The 17,429-nt window shown below is 36.0% G+C and overlaps 1 protein-coding gene across 11 annotated transcripts in view; it reads left to right on the top strand.

Moving 5' to 3' along the window:
- Window positions 1–15,996, top strand: part of BLTP1 (bridge-like lipid transfer protein family member 1) — a 199,643-nt gene extending 183,647 nt beyond the window's left edge. For 10 of the 11 annotated variants that reach the window (XM_087724418.1, XM_087724419.1, XM_087724425.1 and 7 more), the window contains 12 exons: window positions 2,543–2,680; window positions 3,032–3,292; window positions 4,841–4,991; window positions 5,465–5,622; window positions 5,939–6,131; window positions 6,265–6,479; window positions 8,420–8,668; window positions 8,972–9,175; window positions 9,435–9,629; window positions 11,372–11,506; window positions 13,647–13,812; window positions 15,462–15,996. In XM_087724418.1, the coding sequence (XP_087580544.1) occupies window positions 2,543–2,680; window positions 3,032–3,292; window positions 4,841–4,991; window positions 5,465–5,622; window positions 5,939–6,131; window positions 6,265–6,479; window positions 8,420–8,668; window positions 8,972–9,175; window positions 9,435–9,629; window positions 11,372–11,506; window positions 13,647–13,812; window positions 15,462–15,678 (2,282 nt within the window). In that variant the 3' untranslated portion in view covers window positions 15,679–15,996. The remainder of the gene's footprint in view (window positions 1–2,542; window positions 2,681–3,031; window positions 3,293–4,840; window positions 4,992–5,464; window positions 5,623–5,938; window positions 6,132–6,264; window positions 6,480–8,419; window positions 8,669–8,971; window positions 9,176–9,434; window positions 9,630–11,371; window positions 11,507–13,646; window positions 13,813–15,461) is intronic. The other variant, XM_087724417.1, reaches the window with a different exon arrangement.
- The last annotated feature ends 1,433 nt before the right edge of the window (window positions 15,997–17,429 follow it).

Below are 17,429 nucleotides of genomic sequence, written 5' to 3'. Positions count from 1 at the left end.
AATATGTAGCATCGAGAGAACCACATCTCCAACATTTGGGTTGTAAATTCGGATACATAGAAGCCAACTTTTTAGGATCTAAATGCCATCTATAGAACATGTTGTAAAAATTTTCTCGCAAGTTTTGAGCTTGTGTAAATTTCACATTTCTTACCCAAATTCTTTCCCATGTATCCAACATTATTGGTTCTTCAATATTTTGAGCCCACTTTACCATACAATCTTTAACTAATTCTGTTTCCGAATCCATCTGTATTAATACATTATATATCCTCTTTATGTGCATTAAACTTTGGTCTCTTATTTGTTTAAATAGATTATCCTCAACTTGGATAAAACCAATTTTTTGATCTATTTTCCACCTGGCCTGTAATTGCCCATACTGGAACCATGTTTGAACTACCTTCTCCTCTTTCAGTACCTCTAAGGATTTTAGTTGTAGTGCCCCCCTTTCCAAAATGAGGAGCTGTCTGTAGGTAGTTCTATCCTGTTTTTGTGCTATATTCATATTTTCAATTGCATGTCTAGGAATTGCCCACATGGGTATCTTGTCATTTAGTTTATGTTGATATTTTTTCCAGACCCGCAATAAAGCATTTCTTAAAATATGACTTTTAACATTTTTGTCCACTTTTTTGTTAAATAACAGGTAAGCATGCCAGCCATATACCAAGTCATGTCCCTCAATATTCAATATCCTATCATTGGTTAAATCGATCCAATCACTAATTACGGATAATACCACTGCATCGTAGTATAGTTTTAGATTGGGTAGTTTCAAACCTCCTCTCTCGCATTATTTTCAGCTTTACTCTTGGCTTCTTTCCTGCCCATACAAATTTATTGATACCCTTCTGCCATTCTAAAAGATTCGCATCTTTTTTGAGTATAGGTAACATTTGGAAAAGAAATAAAAATTTTGGTAAGATATTCATTTTCACTGCCGCTATTCTTCCCAGCAAAGATAAGTGCAACTTCTCCCATTTTTTCATCTCTATCTGTCTACTATGCCAGAGTGGTTCCTAATTATACTTAAATAATTTCCCATTTGAGATTGAAATATTAACTCCAATATACTTGACCTTTTTGACTACCTCACATCCTAACATTCCTCCTAGTTCTTCCTTTTGTTTAGTATTCATATTTATAGCTAATATTTTTGCTTTCCCTAAGTTTATTTTAAAACCAGACACTTGACCATATTGATTAATCATGTTCATTAAAACCGTACTGGATTCCTGCGGTTGTTCCAATATTATGACCAAATCATCCGCAAAAGCACGCACTCTATATTCTTGCTGCCTAATCTTAATTCCTTTTAGACCGTCCAAGCCCCGTATTTTATTCAACAATATTTCCAAAGTTATAATAAACAATAGTGGGGACAATAGGATTAAAATTTGAGTGCCTGGCAACTGGCTCATAATTATGCATTTCAAAATGTCCCTTGGTCACATGATCACCATTTGTGACTTCTCTGCTGGATTCCAATGAACAAAGTCAACAGAAAAGCTGGCAGGAGGTCACAAATGGCAATCACATGACTACAGGATGCTATGATTGCTCAATATTTGCCTAACAACAGCAACTTGGACTGCTGGAACTGCTATTGCAAGTCAACATGATCACATCACATTGTGCCTTATGATTATGACAATTAGCAATGGAGTTTCCAGCCCCAAATACCACCAGTAAGTGAAGATTACCTGCATAACCAAAATAATAGGCAGATCCATCTAGGAAATATTTCATAAAACATGAATACCACAACTGCTTACTTGACATTGCCCTTCCTTACCTCTAACATTTGAGAAAGTATCACTTTTTGAACTTGCAAACCAAACTAATACCACTGTGAATTTAAATTTGTATAATTATATTTAAAAGCATTTCAAACATGTACAGGTCTGGTTCACCATAACACTAAATCAAGCTTTTGATATAGTGTCATTTTTCAACATCTATTTCTATTTTTCTTGATCCTTTTTTTGAAATGAGATGATAAAATTGTGCCAGAAATTGCTGAGGAAGAGAGACACATTTCTTCTTATAGCAAGCAATTTCAGTATTGAATACATTGGAGTAACACAAACATTTTTGAGGTGACTATTACTGTAGTGAGCCTAGAGTTCGGTGCTACAATGCTAAAAAAAGAAGAGATTAAAATGATATATAATATAGACAAGTTTCTCCTGAAAAATGAAACGTACTCTAGACTTGCAATCTACAATAGCCATCAAGCATCAAATTGATTGCAGCAAGTTACAAATCAAATAAACAAACGAACATTGATAACCTGCTACAGGATCTGTAGCCCTTTTTATGTTGTGCTGAATTAAACTATAGTAAGCCCAGTTAGTTTGATTGATGGTAAAAGAAACTAAAGAATACAATCTAAATTAAATTAATTATCTCAATTTTGACTATTTTAATTATAATCTATTAAGCACTTGGTTTTGGTTTATAAATGATGAATGTTACAATAATAAATAAAATAATATGAAATGTCAAATATAAACATATTTTTGTAATATTTTTACAGCTGTTTGTGATATAGGATCTGCTTCTTTTAAATATGACATGAGGAGACTGAGTGAGATTCTAGCATTTCCAAGAGCATGGTACAGAAGGAGTATTGCAAGACGTCTCTTTCTAGGTGATCAAACAATAAATATGCCAGGTAAATAGCCAAAAGAATGTGCAAGACATTTTTTTCATAATAATCAGTCTTACCGTGATTAATGTTAAAAACATGTTATTTTTCCATTTTGTGTTAGAAATACTATGATGAAATAAGAAACTGGGTAGCAAATGGATTAAAAAATGTTCGTGCTTAAAAACTGTTTGAATTTCTTTCCCTTGGTTCCCTTAAAATAGCTGGTTTTAGATTATTTTTAAACAAAGAACCCCTAGTCTCTAAATAAATAACTAGGTGACATTGGAGAATAGCATATTGTAATAATCTTGGTAGATTTGTGTTGAATTAATAACAAGCTAAACAAATCATTTATTTTGTTATATGTGTTCCTAGTAACATCAGGTCCTGGAACCCCAGATTCTGTTGAAGGGCTGAACCAGCACATGTCACCTGACTCATCAAGAAAAGCATATTGTAGGACCTGGGAGCAACCAAGTCAGTCTGCTTCATTTTCCCATATGGCTCAGTCACCAAATGTTTTCAATGAGCACAGTGCTAATAGCAATATGGCCTGTGGATCAGGGTCTCATAACCTAAAATCCCCTGCTGTTTCAAGATCCAGAAGTGTATCAGATTCTTCAGTCCCTCAGAAAGGTGAAAAGAAGCTTAATTTCACTACTTTGAATCACACACCATTGTGTAGTATGGGCAACTGACCATACATCTATAAAAAAGGTCACGAACATGTAATCATTTGCCATGTAAAACACTGAAATGGATTGACTCTACATTATTATGATAACAAGAATACTTACATTGAACATAAAAGGATGCAGTATTACTCCAAAATCTGCTTTATGATTTTTCTTCAAACAAAACAGAATTACTAATTTCTTTTCCATAGACTTGTGTATTGCCCTACAAAGTGTACCGCTCTACACAAAATACTAAGGTAATTGAAAGCCTGGAAACTAAAACAAATGAAGAACATTTGCAAGATTTGGGTTTGGCTAGTCTAGAAAAAAGAAGGACTGGGGGGTGGGGGGACATGTTAGCAGTATTCCAGTATTTGAGAGGCTGCCACAAAGAGGAGGTCAATATTTTTTCCAAAGCAGCAGAGGACAGGACAACAAACAATGGATGGAAACTAATCAAGGAGAGAAGCAACCTGGAATTAAGGAGAAGGTTCCTAACAATGAGGACAATTAACCAATGAAATAGCTTGCCTTCAGAAGTTGTGGGTGCTCCATCACTGGAGCCTTTAAGAAGAGACTGGACAGTCACTTGTCTGAAATGGTATAAGGTCTTCTGCTTGAGCAGGGGTCTGCACTAGAAGACCTCGAAGTCCCAACTATTCTGTTTGGTTGAAAATTTCCCTGTATTGTCTTACAAAGTGAGAAGAAACTAATTTTACATACCTTGTGCGTTTTAAACACATACTTGTGTAACACAAAGAAGATGCAAATATGTGAGAATGCTTCTATTCAAGTGTGTTTGTCTGCTTGGAGAACCCATTCTTACTTCATCTCTAAGGTTTGAGGAATACTGTACCTTAGAATAGTATGGAGAATTGAAATAGATGAAGTCCACTGAAGAATTGCAAATTTAATCAATCAGGCAACACAGGATGGAATAGAGCTTAAAATTTCAATAGTTTCTGGAAAGAAAAAAATAGTAAAAATATTTAGTATATTTCATCAAACTTATCTTGGAAGATTTAGAAAAGAAAATTTTCAGTAGTCCCAGTTCAACTGGTCAAATGTTGTTCTGTTCTGTTCTCTGTCAGTTAAACAAAAGTATAATTATTGAGCTATAAAAAACTTTGTTTTTTTAATTATTAGAGTTGAACGCAAACTTCAGAAATTTTAGCAATATTTTCTGAGCATCAGCCTTGAAAACATTTAGATAACATTTAGATATAGAAATCTCTGATGTTTAAAACCTCATTCACTACCATGTTAAAATTGTCTTCACTGAGAAAAAAGTTCTGAAAGGTTCACAACATAAAAATCTCCCTAGAACACTATTGTGTGCAAACAGATGAAGATGAATTTAAGAGTCAATCAATACGCAAGTTTCTGTTTGTATTCAGTTACTCTGAGGTATTTTCCAACAAAATCTGCAGATGATTAATATTGATTTTTTTTCCAGTAATACTTTGCAACATTACATTTACAGTATTTGCTTTGTGTTTTATTCTAGATCTTCTGTCAAAAACATCAACTCCATTTAATAAATCAAATAAGGCAGGAAGTCAGCAAGTGACACCATGGGAGACACTGGTTGTATTTGCTATAAATTTGAAACAATTAAATGTACAAATGAATATGAGCAACGTGATGGGAAACACCACGTAAGGAAACCTTTTAAATTAATCATTTGAATTTTCTGTATATTCCAAACATTTTTTTTAAACATGCAAAAGTGTGTGTATGCACATTCAGGTATATTTGAAGAATGCTTTGATTCAGGAAGCATCAGCTTTCATTTCAAATTAGGTTATATTGAGTTGGGAGGACTTTGAACAGACACTTCCTTGAAAATCAGTTGTTGAAGACATTGATTGCTAGCAGAACTAACTAAATGCTCCATCTTTGTTCTTATATTACTATGTTCACTGATAATATAGAGATGGCCCATTAATATTTTTATTATAAAAAATTTGAGAATTTGTCCCATCTTGTTTTGCTAAATGAAATTGAGAGAATTATGTCTTTCTACCATGTACATTTCTTATTATTATGTTAAATTCATTTCACAGCTTGCATTTTTGCATGTGAATGGACAAATAAACAATATTTTCTCCTTATTTTGTGCATGTTTTAGGTGGACTACTAGTGGTCTGAAAAGTCAGGGTCGTTTATCTGTGGGCAGTAACAGGGACCGCGAAATTAGTATGTCAGTAGGATTGGGAAGATCACATTTGGATTCTAGAGGTGGAGTAGTTGGTGGTACCATAGATGTTAATGCCTTGGAGATGGTGGGTAAGTTGAAAATTAGCAAGTATTTTTTATCAGTGATTAGTTCTTTTTATATAGTGAATATAGTGAAGACCTCAGTTAATTTTATTTGTTTTAATTGAAAAATTATCATTTACTCATTACTTTTAAATTGAGTAACCACTAATTGTTGAAAACATTTTCTGGACATGTTCAACACTATTTGTATGTGCACTAATAGAAAAAGAGAGAGAGAGTTTGGAGGCCTTTTGATATTAACTGGAGGCTAGTGTTAGGGAGCCAAAGTCAAATATCTTGTTGTTTCCCTTTGCTACTAAACTGACATAAAAATGTTTTTCAGCTCATATTTCAGAACATCCTAACCAGCAGCCAAGTCACAAAATTCAGATTACCATGGGCTCTACTGAAGCTCGTGTGGATTACATGGGATCTAGTATTCTAATGGGCATTTTCAGTAACGCAGACCTTAAACTGCAGGATGAGTGGAAAGTTAATCTCTATAATACTTTGGATTCCAGCATAACTGATAAGAGGTAAAGATTTTTGCTTGATCTAATGTATATAATCTGCGGATTAAATCAAATTGTCCCTAAATATTTTTGTATTAGCTATTCTCTCTTCAAACTTTATAAATTCATGGAAAACATTATTAATTTTATATTCCAGTGAGATATTTGTCCATGGTGATTTAAAATGGGATATTTTTCAAGTCATGATTTCCAGATCAACTACACCAGATCTCATCAAAATAGGAATGAAGCTTCAAGAATTCTTTACTCAGCAGTTTGATACAAGCAAGCGAGCTCTGTCCACATGGGGGCCTGTTCCATACTTTCCTTCCAAAACTGTTGCTAATAATATAGAAAAAAGTTCACAGCAGTGTACGTATAAAATTAATTTATTTCATGTCATTAAGCTTTTATCAAAAATATTACATACTAGCCTTCCTAATTTCTGAGCCCAGACTACATTTAACTGTTGCTAATACTATGATGACAGGAGAATATGACTTTTTTTTCATTATGAAAAAAAATATCCCTGCATAAAATTGTATTTTTAGTATCTTCTTTTTTAGCAGCATCACAGTGTTTTTTCCCCAGAATCTATTAAATAACTCTGGAGACTGGCTAGAAAAGAGTATTGTAATAAAAATATGATCTATTCTATAGGCAAAACAATAGACAGAGTGAGGTATCTGAAAAAAAATGAAAACAATAGACAGAGTGAGGTATCTGAAAAAAGTATCTTAACACTGAGCCTCAAAATCTGAATTTCAGCAAAAATTTTATAATTGAGCATTTTGAAAAATAATAATGTGTGTATTTTACTATAGAAAGACACAAAAAGGTCATTATATCATCCAAAACCAGAAGCCATTTGAAGCACGTAATACTTCTAAATATTTAATCTATACTTGTATTAGCATAATAAGTTATAAAAAAAGGAAACCTTGACTTATGACCACATTTGGGACTGGAATTTCCATTATTAAACGATGCAGTCATAAAGTGAGATATGTCTTAACAACAGCACTCCCCACTCGTCATTAACCAAAAATCCTGGGTGGTTAAATGAGTACCCAACCCCATTTCAAGAGACACTAGGCTTGGTCCTTCCCAGCTCCAAGTCTCACCCAAGGGCCTACTTCCAACTGTGCTCTTTAGTTGCTCTGCTCCCTGCCTTGCAGGGCAGTAAGCAGCCCCAGAAGAAGCTCTGGGACTGACTGGCCCTTCTGGCAAGCATCAGCAAGCATTCGTTCACCCAGCAGCCTTCTTTGCCAATTCCCATGCTGACCTTTTGCCTTGTGTTGCCAATTGCTATGGTTGAGGCGTCTTTTCCAGTACCGTATATGTTTTCTAAATGTGGCTCCTTGAGCCTTTGGAAAACTGCACTTTTTTGGAATGTATTTGGGAATACAACACAGCTTTCTAAAGACAGCTCAGTCTGCAGATTTGGGCTGCGTTGGAGACTCAAATGAGACTGAGGAGAAAAGGCAGCTGGACAAATGAATGCTTGCTAGGGTTACTGGGTCAGGCTGGGGAACCACACATAGAAAAGATTCACCGTGGAACATAGGCTTCTAAATAAGGCAGTGAGGTACTTCTGTTTCAGCTGCAGCAGCTGGGCACAAAAGGTGATTGATGTAGGGAACTGGGAGAGAAGACTTCTGGGCTTAACAAACGCTTGTTGGTGCTTGCTGGGATGGCTAAATCTCATTAGGTATGGGAAGTAGCTCCAGAGCAGTTGTTGCCACCTCACAAGGCAGGGTACAGAGCAGTCATAGGGCAGATATAGAGGGGACATAAGCAAATAGGGTCATTAAGAGACCCTGGCTTCCAACATTGACTTTACTTATTAGAAGCCCTCTATAAAGGATGTAAATGGTGATTATGTGATCTTGGGATACTGCAGACACTGTAAATACATACTTGTTACCAAATGGTTGGATTTTGATCATGTGACCACGGGGATACTACAATTATCATAAGTGCAAGAACCAGTCATAAGTTACTTTTTTCAATGCCATTGTAACTTTAAAAGATTGTTAAATAAATGGTCATAAGTCAGGTATCTACTAGTGGATTCTATGACAGTTTTAAAACCTGGTTGCTATACACAGATGAAAATAAGAGCGATTATTTGTTCATCCCTCTCCTAAGCACAAGCATTGAAGTCTAGAAAAAATGAAAAATTGTTAATGAAATTTCTGTTCATTATTTGTAGCTAAGGCCTATCATTTTTAGAAGAATTTTTGAATCCCTAAAGTTAATCATAATGTCATTATCCTCCTCTATGTATGTCTGTGTGTTCCGTTTTCTAGTACTAGATGCAGCACATCATCGCCACTGGCCAGGAGTTTTAAAGGCGATGTCGGGGTGCCACATATCCTTATTTCAGTTTCCCTTACCAGAAGATGGAAAGTTTGGAGGCTCTATGAGTTTGCATGGAAATCACATGACTTTGGCATGTTTCCATGGACCTAATTTTCGTTCAAAATCGTGGGCTCTGTTTCATCTTGAAGAACCTAATATTGCATTTTGGACTGAAGCACAAAAAATATGGCAAGAAGGTATTCAAGCATTTTTATGTCTTTTGCTTGATCTTTTCCCATATTAAGTTGTAACCAATACTTAAATAACAAAGACTAAACATTGATGAAATATCATTTTAATTTTTGTTATAACCTACCTACATACTAGATTTAATAAAATTCTATATGGGCATTAAAATGAGAGTTTGCCATGGTATCAAGAGATTTACTGAGCTCATATAAATGACCACAAAGGATTGTACATACAATGGCAGGCTATAGAAGTGATGACTTCAGAAAATATACAAGATTTTAAAAAATGCTATGTTCAACCTTTCCTAGGATCCACTGAACATTCTACATACGTTGTGCAAACATTAGACTTCCATTTGGGTCACAATACTATGGTTACAAAACCATGTGGTGCCCTACAAAGTCCCATGGCAACAATTACTAAAATAACAAGGAGACGTCATGAAAACCCACCACATGGAGTTGCAAGTGTAAAGGAATGGTTCAATTATGTTACAGCTACACGAAATGAAGGTAGGAACAAATAAATTTCTCTTTATTGGGCATTTGGGAAACTGGCATAAATTTAAAACCATTCCAATTAATAGTATGAAAGAATGCAATGTGATGGAAAGATGCCCAAATATTCATAATTTTCTTAGTTTAAATCTTGAAATAATTGTATATTAAAAGGATGCATGCGACTTTACAGAAAGATATATATAAAAATAATAGTATTAACATCATCAAACAGCATCTATATCAAAAACATTGTTTGATATTTTCTTTCCAGAGTTAAACCTTCTCAGAAATGTTGATGCAAACAACCCAGAGCATACTACAACGGTGAAAAGCTCCAGCTTGTTAAGTGGCTTCAGAGGTGGCTCCAGTTATAATCATGAGACTGAAACAATATTTGCGTTACCAAGGATGCAGCTGGATTTCAAATCCATTCATGTTCAACAACCTCAGGAACCTTTAATACAGGGTAGCCTGTTCTTTTTTTTTAAAAAAAAGATTAACTTTATTTGTATTTTGTGTAAGTGGAATTATAGCATAATTTTATTTTAAAAATAAAATACCATCAATATGCGGACGATACTCAGTTGTATCTGTCCGCCCCGTGCCAACTCAACGAAGCGATGGATGTGATGAGCCAGGGTCTGGAGGCTGTTAAAGAGTGGATGGGGGTTAACAAGCTTGTGCTCAATCCAGAAAAGACCGAGTGGCTGTTGTGTTTCCCTCCTGCGAATTGGCCAAGTGTTCCATCTCTCAGGCTGGGGGGGTCAAATTATACGCCCCTCAGACAGGGTTCGCAACTTGGGAGTCCTCCTGGACCCACAGCTGACCTTCGAACATCATTTGTCAGCTGTGACCAGGGGGGCATTTGCCCAGGTTCGCCTGGTACACCAGTTGCGTCCCTACCTGAACCGGGAGGCCCTCACAACAGTCACTCGTGCCCTTGTGACCTCTAGGCTGGAATACTGCAATGTGCTCTACATGGGGCTGCCCTTGAAGAGCATTCGGCGACTTCAGCTAGTCCAGAATGTGGCCGCGCGAGCGATTGTGGGTGCACCTCGCTTCACCCACGTAACACCTATCCTCCGCAAGCTGCACTGGCTACCTGTTGATCTCCGGGTGCGCTTCAAGGTGCTACTTATCACCTATAAAGCCCTTCATGGTAGTGGGCCTGGGTACTTGAGAGACCGCCTACTGCCAATTACCTCCACTAGACCGATACGATCGCATCGATTAGGCCTCCTCCGAATTCCATCTTCCAGCCAGTGCAGACTGGCAACTACCCAGAGGAGAGCCTTCTCGGTGGCTGCTCCGACCCTTTGGAATGAACTCCCCGTGGAGATTCGGACCCTCACCACCCTCCAGTCCTTCTGCGCCGCTTTAAAGATCTGGCTGTCCCGGCTGGCCTGGGGTTAAGATTGTAGCCCCACCCGAACTGTGTGACTGTTGTGCTCTTTTTTAACATGTTGTATTGTCTACTGTTTGTCTCCCCCCCCCTTTTTTTGAATTGTGAGCCGCCCTGAGTCCCCCCAGGGAAAAGGGCGGCATACAAATAAAGGAAACTAAACTAAACTAAACTAAACTAAAAATGAAGAAGCAAATTTAACTCATGACAATTGTGACTCCATACTGATTATCACTATTAAATGATAATTGAAATAGAATCAGGTAAACCTCTTAACACTGCAATACAATATTGTCTACTGGAGGGAATGTCCCTCTAACTTCAGTTGCATGTAGCATGACCAATATTGTATAATAGTTTAAATATAAAATATGAAAACAAAGTAGAACAAATTTATGGATACCTTAGTTGATAGCTGATCTCCCAGCTGTGACTATAAAACGTTGATTTTTATTATGATTGCTGTACCAAAAAAATATGGAATAAATACCAAATATAGTATCGTATAAGAGTTCATTGATTGTACATACTTCCGGAGGGCTTCATTTTAGAATTGCTTTAAATGAATCCATGTTGCATGTACAAAGGAATTGTACATCAGTCAGAGACATTATAAGGCTTTACGCACAAAAGTATTCTGAGGAATTTCATTTCAAATTTATGCTGAAAAAAAATCAATACGGTACATAGAATTAGCACTTTTCCCTATCCTGCATTTTAAAACTTTTTCATTAAAATTTTTTATTCGGGATATTTATTAATGTAATTATCAGTTTCTCTGAATGATTTATGGAATTTCATTACAGATGCCAGTGCCAAGCCAAAGGTAGAATGCAGTGTAGTAACAGAATTCACAGATCACATATGTGTAACTATGGATGCAGAATTAATAATGTTCCTGCATGACTTAGTTTCTGCTTATCTTAAAGAAAAGGAAAAAGGTATGTAAATCAATTAACACTAATCCTGTGGGATTATTTTATGTGCTCTTACAATTTGTATAATCATTAATCTTGAGTTTTTAATATATTTTAGTAGTAAAATATTTGACTATTTCTATTTTTTTGTCTGCCATATTGAATATCAATCTTCTGGAAGGGATTATAGCTAATGAAGCTTTTTTAAAAAAATTACTGAACCCCTTTTTCGGGATAAAAGGTCAGGGTTTGTTAAATTCAAAACATCTGAGCCCCACATTGGGCGAAAAATCAAAATCAAAACATCCATGCTATAACTAAACACATTTCCAATTGATGTTCCATTGAAAACTTTTGTGAATTTGTAGGAGTATTGTTAATTTCATTGTATCAGAGATTTTGTGTTTTAGACCCAACTGCTACTCAGTTACCTTTTAAAAATACACTTTTTACATTATCTTGTCATATAGTGTAAGACTGAATGGTTTCCTTTACAAGTATGTTAATACTATGAAATACTCATGGACTCAAATTATTTTATAGTATAATACATATTATATAGGTAAAGGTTCTCCTCGCACATATGTGCTAGTCGTTCCCAACTCTAGGGGGAGTGCTCATCTCCGTTTCAAAGCCGAAGAGCCAGCGCTATTCAAAGATATCTCTGTGGTCATGTGGTGAGCATGACTAAACAATGAAGGCACATGGAACGCTGTTATCTTCCCACCAAAAGTGGTCCCTATTTTTCTACTTGCATTTTTACACGCTTTCAAACTGCTAGGTTGGCAGAAGCTGGGACAAGTAACGGGAGCTCACTCCATTACGCGACACTAGGGATTCGAACTGCCAAACTTTCTGATCGACAAACTCAGCATCTTAGCCACTGAGCCACCGCGTCCCTTACATATTATATAGTATACATTATAAAGTATATTTGTGAAAAAAATAATTGAAGTTTTCTGAAAAAAATCATGTGTGTCACAAATACATGATAAAGGTATATACTTCAGGAATAATGTGCAAATCATTCCGTGAGGTGCAGCGCTTTGCTGTTAATCTGATTGAGGTGCTTTCATATGGGCATACATGTCTAGAAGGCTTGTGGAGGGCTTTAAAGTAACTGACTGAAACTTAAGTATTACTTGTGCTAGTTTACAGCTTCACAGAATGCATCTTTACTATTGGCAAAGGTGTATTATTTGCACGATCTAATAGTGGCATCTAATAGTTCTCTTCCTTATAGCATTTGATATACAATTTTTATACAGGTAATCAATAGGTTACATTGTTAATTGTGACCACAATTTCTTTGCTACGCTGTGTGGTCATTAAGCTGGTCGTGACTGCAATCTTAGAGATAGCAATCCTGCAGTCCTGGTTGTTGTCAGAACCCCAGGATTGTGCAGGTTATTAAGCAAGAGAAGGTGGGAGACCAAAGTAAGCACACCAGGTGCTGCAGGCATGTATTCTGGAGCATGGACAGGTGCTGTAAGGTGCTGGTTCACAGTGACATTATAATCACGAGCTGGAATCGAGCACCTGGTTCACAATCACAGCTGTAGAGGTGCTACAACAGCTGCACCTTTGAGACCAATCATCGGTCCCTCTTATTCAGTGCCATCATAACTTTGAATGATTGTTAAATAAGTGGTTGTCACTTGAGAACTATGCACATATTAATTTTTTTGAAATAGAACTAATTACTTGAATAAAACTCATTTTTTGTTTTGAAATCTTTTCCAATACTATACTACATTAACAACTCTAGACTTTAGTATAGTATGTAAGTATTAAGTAATTTATGGCACTAATGAATTTCTTATGTCATGAAAGTTATGAAAACATGACAATATAAACCAAATGGCTTGATTTGCTGATAATTTTTAGCATTGTTTTATTTCACTTATTTTATGGTGGTTATTGTCAATATCACTATATCCTTTATATTTTTGGTATCAGTAATATGTGCAATTCTAATAGTTAAGTCTCAGTAAGCAAGTCAACAGTTGTTTCTGACCAATCAGTATAATTTTGTTATATTAAATGTGCTACAAAGTTTAAATTCTTATTTCTGGAATGGTTGCAATCTTACATATTTTATACTTGTCTATGACCAAAATGAAGATTATAGCCTAAGACAGAAACATTTCTGTTCTTTTTCTAGCAGTCTTTCCACCTCGTGCTCTGTTTAGTCGGCCAGGACAAAAAAGCCCCATCAGTGTACTTGATGAGAGCACTACTGAAAAAGAATTGGAACAAAATGTTACTTATACAACTGTGGATTGGAGAGAATTTATCTGTAATACTTGGCATTTGGAGCCCACATTGAGGTAATTAGCATTTGTTTTCAATAATCAATCTGATTTTCAGATAATTATTCTGCTACTTATTACTACACAGTAATACTAAATAACAAGTCTAACTCTGTAGGCAACTCTAATGGCTAGTTTTACACATAGCTAGGAACTATTTACAAAAAGGCATAGAAAAGAAAATTTATACTAATATTTTTTTATTAATAGTTATATAATATATATCACTGAACATATTAAATATTAGTATTATTTAATATTTATATATTGTATATTTTATATATTAGTAATTAACATTAACCATAATCACTATAGTGGCGTTTTGCCACTTATCTTTTTATTTATTTAGTTTTGAATTTTTATTTATATACTATCTTTAAAAGTTAGAGGCAATGTTTTATTCTTGCAAATATCTATCACATGAAACAAATTGAGAAATAATGATTGGCCCAATGTCACTTAGAAAGTGCCATGATTCTGTGGGAATAACCTGGATCTCCTCCAACCAAACCCAATTTCTTAATCATCATAGCAAAAATTATATTTCTATACTTATCACAGGTTTTTGTGCTGTATCATATTTTTTCTAGAAAAATAAAAAGCTAGTGGCATTGTTTATGACTCGTTGTTTTCTAGCATTTACACTTTCAAACCCAAAACCATAAGTGCAGCCATCAATGTCCTCCTTCCCCTAAAACAGACTGCATGTGGCACTGCAACCACACAGGCTCATAAACTTTTAACATTATTATGATCTATATACATTAACTATATTTTATATGCAGCCCAAGACAATTCCTCTTAACTCAGTGCGGCCCAGGCAAGCCAAAAGATTGGACACCCATGCCTTAAAATGAGAGAATAGCAATAGAAAAACCTTTACACTATTTGTTCATTTGATTTAGGTCTCTCCCCCCCGCCCCCATTTTATAAAGTTCAGTATTACTACTACAAAGCTTATGTCTTAGAACTATGTAAGAGTGCAACCTGGTGTTTTTAGAAAACTCAAGCTAAAATGCTTATTTTCCCCAAAACCAGCAGTATTATTTATTAAATTGGTACAAACATGTCTTTCAAATCACAAAATAATTTTTAAATAGATCATATAGTTCACTTGTATTCATCCTTTTGTCCTTAGATATTGGCAAATGGAATTAAAGGTTGTAATCTCCACAGACAGGAAAAAAAAGAAAGAAACACCAGTCCAAGAGTCCTCCTTGGCATATACAAATAAAAACCAGAAAAGATTGTATAGTATAGCTGGAAATTAGGGATTCCAACCATCCCATGCATGAAACAGTTGGTTTTCATCGATCTGTATCAGAACTGAAACAGGTTTTTGATGTTTTGGTTCATGCAGAGTATAAAACCAACTTTTGAGTAAAGGGAGAGGGAAGGGAAGAGGAGAGATCAGAGAAAAATACCAACTATTGAGTAGTAGCAGGAAGATTAGTGGGACAAAGAGGCTGGGGGTGGGGAACAATATCTTGGGTTAGGACATAATTAGGGAAGGCCTAGGACAGGAAAGGCAGGGCCTGGAAAGATGCAGGGAGATGCAAGACCTATAAAATTCCCTTACTATAGAACCTACATATTAACATACGTAGAATTGTAGAAAAATAATTTATTCTTGCTTATTGAAAGTGATATAATGCTTTAATTTATAGGTTAATCTCTTGGACTGGAAGAAAGATTGATCCTGTTGGTGTGGATTATATTCTTCAGAAGCTTGGTTTCCATCATGCAAGAACCACTATTCCTAAGTGGCTTCAACGTGGAGTCATGGATCCCTTGGATAAAGTTTTGTCAGTTCTCATAAAAAAACTTGGCACTGCATTACAGGATGAAAAAGAAAAGAAAGGAAAAGACAAGGAAGATCACTAAAAATCCTAGTATTAGGATGGCAAACAGAGACTTTTTAAAATCATTTGTTTTATGGTATGGTTACTGTATAATTTTAAAACAATTTACACTGAAAGAACCTAACAGCTTTTTTGCTGCTATATTTAAAACTTCATCAATATGATGAATAACTTATTTTGAAAGATGATGCCATTTTGTGTTCAGTCTAGCACTGCATGACTAATGTTGTGAAGAAAACTATGAAAGAACTGTTTGATATTTACAACTATATTGTGTGCAATATTCTGCATCAGTTGTATGTTTGTTATACTTGAAATAAAAATTAATATGTCAATATAACCCAGTTTAGTTGATCATTTTTACAAGGTACATATATAAATAATATATTATACGGATATATGGGGAATATATGAGATTTTAAAAACTTGTATTGTACCCATTGTTACTTTCGCCAGAATACCAACTTAATAGATAATATATAGATAAATGTAATAGTTTAGAATATCTTGATCACACATTTTTAAGATTCCTGTGCAAAAGATTAAATTGAATTGCAGTATTCCTTCTAAATTCAATGTAAATTAATAACATACACTAATGGCAGGAATAATCGACATCCCAGATTATAGCCTTAGTATCCAAATGAATATTGACAAATATATGTATGAACTATATATGTATGTATGTGTACACCCTATAGTGTTGGCTATTTCTTCCAGATTAGTGTCATCTAAAAATTTGATGAATTCCCCTTCTGTACCCTCATCTAAATTGTTTATGAAGATATTGAAAAGTACTGGGCCTAAGAGTATCTTCTTGTACCCCACTGTCTATTTTCTTCCATGTAGATGTAGTACCATTAAGGACTTACTGGTTAAGTGCAATTTGTCAATCAGTTTACAAATACATCTATTAATGCTATCTATCTCATTCTTGTAGCTTATCAAAAGTAGGTTGTAGTCTACTTTGATGAATGCCTTACTAAAATCTAAATATAGTACGTCCGCAGCGTTTTCGCTGGTCCGTTAATTTAGTCATTGTAAAAAAAAAAGAACATGTATATTCATTATGTATAGCGGAGGCTGTAAAGATATATTGGGCCAGCCAGACTCGGTAAAACTCAGCGAAGTCGCGCTAGATCCCGCAGGTGTAGCTTTCCCCCGCTAATTCCGCCTCGGGATAAAGACTCTCCCGTTTCAGAAGCTCCCTCTCCGTATTCGTCCAGCTTCTTAAAGTGGACGGCAACCCTTACTCTTAAAAACGGACGGGATCAGATAAAATCGTCCTTTCCTTTCCAACTGAACAGGAGGAGGACGCGGGTTCCGACCGCCCTTCCACAGAATCGGCTCCGCTCTGTTGCAGCGGCTGGGAACGCTCGTTTCTAAGAGGCGTCCCAAGCAGCAAGCCGACGTCGAAGAACGTTAAAGCGTCGGGCGGGGGAAGAGGAGGAGGAAGATAAGTGTTAATCACGTGGTCGTGAGCCTTAAAAGCCGGCGAAGACGGCGTTTTCCCGCGTGAGATTCTAGAACTCCAGAGGTTCGGTCCCGCGCTCTGCGCGCTTTCTTTTCAGCTTCGTGTAGTTTCTCTCGAAGGCGGAGTTTCCGTTGGAGCTCGTTGGGTGGGTTGAGGGTTTAGTGGCCGCCTTCGTCTCCTAAGGGTGGCACATTTCCCCCACTGCACCCTCTCCCCGCCCATTCTTCTCCCAATTGCTTGGCTGGCGCACCGAGGGCCGCCTTGTTGACGCCGGAATGCCCGGCTGATAAATAACGCTC

This window comes from Thamnophis sirtalis, unplaced genomic scaffold, assembly GCF_051295495.1.
Source record: "Thamnophis sirtalis isolate CommonGarterSnake01/CBP01778 unplaced genomic scaffold, rThaSir2_p1.2 scaffold_10, whole genome shotgun sequence".
NCBI lineage: Eukaryota > Metazoa > Chordata > Lepidosauria > Squamata > Natricidae > Thamnophis > Thamnophis sirtalis.
The sequence above is the reverse complement of the archived record's forward strand: the minus strand, read 5'-3'. Positions and strand labels throughout refer to the sequence as shown.